The 5912-nt window shown below is 40.7% G+C and overlaps 1 protein-coding gene across 1 annotated transcript; it reads left to right on the top strand.

Moving 5' to 3' along the window:
- The first annotated feature begins 1010 nt into the window (after positions 1-1010).
- On the top strand, positions 1011-4562 carry LOC306793975 (E3 ubiquitin-protein ligase TRIM39-like). Its single transcript, XM_079291821.1, has 2 exons — positions 1011-1123; positions 1696-4562. The coding sequence occupies exon 2, from the start codon at positions 1698-1700 to the stop codon at positions 3354-3356; it is 1659 nt and encodes a 552-aa protein (XP_079147947.1). The 5' UTR covers positions 1011-1123; positions 1696-1697; the 3' UTR covers positions 3357-4562.
- Positions 4563-5912: the final 1350 nt, after the last annotated feature.

Genomic DNA, 5912 nt, shown 5'->3' with positions numbered 1-5912 from the left:
CCTTTACGAATATACTTAAGAAGAAAATATTACGAAAATACGATTCTGTTCTGTGCTAAACAAATACTTACAGACTATGCTTTCGAAGGCGTAAACACATGATGGATGGCAGCGGATGATCTTCTGAGACCATCTTCCTAAAACTACCACATGTGGCGAACTTCCTGTTCCATGTCAGAGTGCATGTCAGAATAAATGCAAATTAACAACACAACCTAAAGGGCCCAGGAGGGGGCGCCAATTCCCCAGTCCTGAGGGCAATATAGTTATATCGCACACAGTGTTACTAAAGAGGATTTTGTAAAGAAAAAAAACAAACAAAATGTCACGGATAATAATAATAATAATATTATTTATTGTATGGTGACTGTTATTTCATCAAGTAAGACCTTTTCAAACTTTAGTCAGTGAGTAATATTTTACTATTTCAAATCTTAGTTTCCTCCCCACACCATACAGCTCACTAATCTGAATTGATTGACAGGTGAGATAACAGGAAGTGGTACAACAGGTTTGTGCTCACCTTTGCCATACATGCCCTCTCTTTGGCTGACACAAAAACAAACAGCACGTACAGTCAGAGCCCAGGTGATCACCTTTTTACAAAATGAAAGACCAAGAGATAGTTGAAGCACATAACTCCCCTTAAAACAACAAACTTAGTTTCGTGCCATGTTTTTAACTGTTGAAAGGATTAACTTCAGCCCTACCATGTGCTACCTGCAGGGTCACCGTATTTCATAAAATCATTTTTACCTTTGTGATGTGTAAGATAAATCAACAAGATGTCTGATATGAATCATATGCATTCGTTCAACTTGTACTTATGTCCATGACAGGCTTTGGGGTGTGTATGGGAGAGACAACTGGGACAAATATGATGGTCACATGACTGACTGTCCGTGTAAACCAGAGGGAGGAAACAAAACCTCACCAGTTGAGAGGCGGAGCTACACTGTGAAGAGAAGAGCTTCAACGTCACACTCCAGAAACGAAAGTGAAGTTTGTCAGAGTGGCAGACACACTGCAGTAAAGACAAGTCTCTGTGTTTCTCTCAAAGAAAAGTCAAAGTGACTTCATCAGGTCTTTCTCAACAACACAGCAGAGTCTCTTCCAAACACTGGTGAGTACAGCTGATCATATTTACACTTTCAACAACCAGGATTAACACACAACTGTAACTTTACTCAAGCAGGAAGTTCCACTCTTTTCACTTCATACTCGATCAATTGTTCACAATATAACTGTTGTCTGTTTGTCCACAGTAACTCACTGTAACAGCTTTGAACAGTCTCAGGACTTTAGGAACTTGTAGCTGAATCTCTGTGGTTTGAACTTTAGTCTCATTGCTCCTTTCCTGTTCACTGCCTACATTCTGCTTCGTGTCTTTCCTCTAGCTCTTTCACATTACAAGTCTTCCACCAGAGAACCAGTGGGAGGCTATTAATGTGAAGCAGCTTTGAAATGTGGACCTTTTAATAGCAGTGCTATAATTTAACTGTTTTGCGAGAGTAGCGATCTTATAAACACGATTTGAATGATCTCGTTTCTCATGGCTCGGTCCAAACACATTTTATATGATTACAACATTTCTAATATCTTGTGTTATACTTATAAGAACGGTAATCACACTGGTTTCTGTTCAAACGAATATTTAAAACGAAATGTTTTTCTTTTCTTCCACTCTCTGTGTAGATATGGCTGCTGCAAACTATCTGTCACCTGAAGATCAGTTTCTGTGCTCCATCTGTCTGGATGTGTTCACTGATCCAGTCACCACATCATGTGGACACAACTACTGCAAAAACTGCATCAATGAACACTGGAATACTAGTGACCAGCACATGTGTCCAATGTGTACAAAGGTTTTCATCTCAAGACCGGAGCTGCACGTCAACACTTTACTCTCTGAGATGGTTGCTCAGTTCAGACAGTCAGCTCAACAGAAAAGCAGCAGCTCAGAGCAACGCGAGTCCAAACCAGGAGAGGTTCCCTGTGACTTCTGCACTGGAACCAACTTGAAGGCCCTGAAGTCCTGCCTGGTGTGTCTGGCCTCCTACTGCGAGACTCACCTGGAGCCTCATCTGACAACGTCAGGCCTGAAAAGACATCAGCTGATCGACCCTGTGGAGAACCTGGAAGACAGGATGTGTACGAAGCACGATAAACCTCTGGAGCTGTTCTGCAAGACCGACCAGACATGTATCTGCACGCTTTGCACTGTTTTAGATCATAAGATGCACGAGTTTGTTCCTCTGAAAGAAGAATATAAAGGAAAGAAGTTCGAGCTGGAGAAGACAGAGGCTGAAATTCAGCAGATGATCCAGAAGAGACGACTGAAGATTCAGGAGATCAAACACTCAGTCAACCTCAGTGAGGAAGATGCAGACAGAGAGAAAGCAGAAGGTGTTCAGGTCTTCACTGATCTGAAGAAGTCTGTTGAGAGAAGACTGAATGAGCTCATCAAAACAATTGAAGAGAAGCAGAGAACAACAGAAAAACAGGCTGAAGACTCCATCAAAGAGCTGGAACAGGAAATCTCTGAGCTGAGGAAGAGAAGCACTGAGGTGGTTCAGCTCTCACTCTCTGAAGACCACCTCCATCTTCATCAGAGTGTTCAGTCCTCGAACATCCACCATCCACCACCCACCAAGGACTGGACAAAGGTCAGCATCACTCCGGCATCATATGAGGGGAGTGTGGTGAGAGCTGTGTCTCAGCTGGAGGAGACGCTCAGTAAAAAGATAAAGAAGCTGGTTGACGCTGCGCTGAAGAGGATCCAGAAGTTTGCAGTGGATGTGACTCTTGATCCCGATACAGCTCATCCTGAACTCATCCTGTCTGCTGATGGGAAACAAGTCAAACGTGGTGATGTGAAGAAGAATCTCTCAAACAATCCACAGAGATTTTCTCTCGAACCCTGTGTTTTAGGAGAGCAGAGTTTCTCTTCTGGCAGATTTTACTTTGAGGTTCAAGTTAAAGGAAAGACCGAGTGGGATTTAGGAGTAGTCAGAGAGTCGATCAACAGAAAGGAAGTCATCGCACTGAACCCTCAGAATGGTTACTGGACTGTATGGTTGACAAATGGAAATGAGTACAGAGCTCTTGATGCACCGTCAGTCCTTCTCTCTCTGAAGTCCCACCTTCAGAAGGTGGGGGTGTTTGTGGATTATGAGGAGGGTCTGGTCTCCTTCTATGATGTAGATGCTCCAGCTCTTATCTACTCCTTCACTGGCTGCTCCTTCAAAGAGAAACTCCTCCCATACTTCAGTCCTAGTCATAAATATGGTGTCAAAAACGCAGCATCTCTGATCATCTCTCCTGTCAGAGGAAACTCATCACTCTTTTTCATGTAATGATTTTATTCATTGAAGTGAATGAATGTACATATTTTGTATGTAGTCTAACTTTAAATGTTATTTTCTACAGAATCTGTTAACTGTGGCGATTAACTTACACTTCATTAAGACCTTTAATTATATGTATCCCGTTACATATCAAACACATTTCTTACTATTTTTAAAACGCCGAACAGACTATTGAGTAATGGAGAAAATAATAAACAGATTAATCCACAATGAAAAACATCACGAGTTAATATTTTAAAATGAGCTCCACCTCAACCAACTACAACACTAAAATCCTGCTTTTACATTAATACGTGTTAATAATTTAATAATGCAATATATAATCATCAAACAGTCACAGGGGACTTTTTATACTTTTATGAATATATGTGAGTTTGTTGTCATTGTGTTAATTATATAGATTTGGACTGTATGTATTGTCCATTAATTACGAAGCATACGTCATGCTCGGAGTTATTGTTTGTTCAGCTAGTTTAGCCTCCTAGAAGTGCGGGGCCTCAGCAGTTTTTTGTTGTTGTTCCGGTTCAGAGGTCACACAGACCGTTGTCTCCTAAGTGAGCGCAGAAAACATATTTCCTACAATTTAAGCTGTGGCGCCATCATGAGGTTATTAGGAGATGTTTCAGCTGCAGGACAGCAGTGAAGGCCCAGGTATAAAATGTATATATATGTACATACATATAAGCTACGGGGTTCTACATGAACAGATTGTTGAAATATTGTTAACAGTCTTTTACACTTGAGGTGGGATGAATCCGGAAAACTAAGAACCTGGGGTAAATGAATGAGTGTTTGAGTGTTAGTGTTCATAAAGTTTGCAGATTTTTGAGAGACAGATATGACTACTCTTCCCATGATGCAACTGGATGGTGATTATTTGATAGAACCTCCTTATTTCATAAACACTTTTGCCCTGTGTTGTAACGCAGACAATCATCAGGGTTCACCTTTAAATTTTGGTTTGCTTTTGGTAAAAAGTTGAACCTAGAATGTGTGTTAGATATTAAAAAGTAGTTGATTTTACCTTTCAAACACCTCTTGAAATTCATTTAACGTGCGGACAGTAAAAACACGGTCTTGATCATTTAAAGTCATCTGCCATCCAACATTTGTTAGACATTCCCAGAATTGATTCTACTCACAGAGACGATGTGGCGCTCTGCAATTTAAGATTAAATCAAGACGGGGATGAAAGCTCTGGAATACAGCGTATTGATTGCCTTGAGAGGAAAATGAATAACAGCCTCAGACGAGGAGATAAAATGATTTCTAATTCAGTTGGACGAGGTGCTAAAGATTTCCCATTGCAGCCTCTCAGCTCACACTTACGGTTTTACACCAAACTTTTAATGGCGGAACATTTACAGTAAATCTTTCTAATGTTAGAACAGTTGCAAAGAATAATAATATTCAACAAACAGTCAAAAAAAATGAATAAAAAATGGTTTCAATAAAACCACTTTGAATTATGTTTGTGTTTGAATGTGTGGCAGTTATAGAGGGATGTGAGATGAATACATCCGTGTTAAGATTTTCTTCAGCTTCCTGTTGTTGGTGTCATTGTGTGATTATATGTGGGAGTAGAATGTGTGCTACCAAGCATGTACGCACACGTGCGTAGATTTCACCGAGAGCTAATCCAATCCCCTTTGCAACATTTGCATAAAGATTGTGTACGTTTCTTTTTGAGGTCACACATTTATTTTCAGAAACAGGGAGTGTGTGACAACACTGCTTTCATGAAAGCCTCTGTCTCACACAGATAAGTATTCAGGTCACATTGTTGAAATGTAGCAGTGGTGGGAAAAACAACACAGTAGGTTATGACAGCAGACTGTTTGGTATCAATGGGTTACAATAGTGCGATGTGTAATTAAGCAATGTGTGATAATCTGTCACGTGGATTAATTTATTTCACAAGTGTGTGAGGTGAATATTTGCCAGTAGGGCTCTCACATCTCGTGATGATTAAAGCACATTTGAATAAAAGTCACAAAACGCAAACAATACCTTCATATCTGCTCGTGAGCAAGATCTGCTCTGCAGGGGGAACCTGCTGTTGTGCAAAGTATGACATCTCCTTCATGTGTTTTTGACTTATTCACAAGAAGGTGTCAAGACAAAGCAACAGAGACGCTGTTATGGTGACTCGATGCCGCAGTAGAGGCAGCACTGACGTCTCCAACGAAATACTGACACCAGCTGAGCTGTCAGGCCTCCTCCTTCTCTGCTTCATCAGTAACTTTGCCAGCTGGCAGACGGAAGAAAAGAGAGGAAAACACAGAGACAAATGAGATTCTTACAGGCACACGACACAGATCATTACAGTAATGGCTTTGTGAAGTCAGTTATTGTGCCATATGGTAACTGTTTTGCTGGCAAGAGTGGGCTGGAAAACACTGCAAGGTTCAACAAATCTCTCAACAGCACAGAACTTTTCCACATTTCTAAACTCGATATCCTGCAGCAGCATGTACCGAACAAGGATCAGTCCATCAGGGAAGAAATGTTTATCATATGTTAAACAAATATCATGTACAAACT

Source organism: Melanostigma gelatinosum, assembly GCF_949748355.1.
Source record: "Melanostigma gelatinosum genome assembly, chromosome: 20".
NCBI lineage: Eukaryota > Metazoa > Chordata > Actinopteri > Perciformes > Zoarcidae > Melanostigma > Melanostigma gelatinosum.
This window is presented reverse-complemented; position numbering and strand designations above follow the sequence as displayed.

Bases quoted from the DNA above. Each gene is read 5' to 3' on its own strand.
- LOC306793975 (XM_079291821.1), top strand. From the start codon at position 1,698: ATGGCTGCTGCAAACTATCTGTCACCTGAAGATCAGTTTCTGTGCTCC.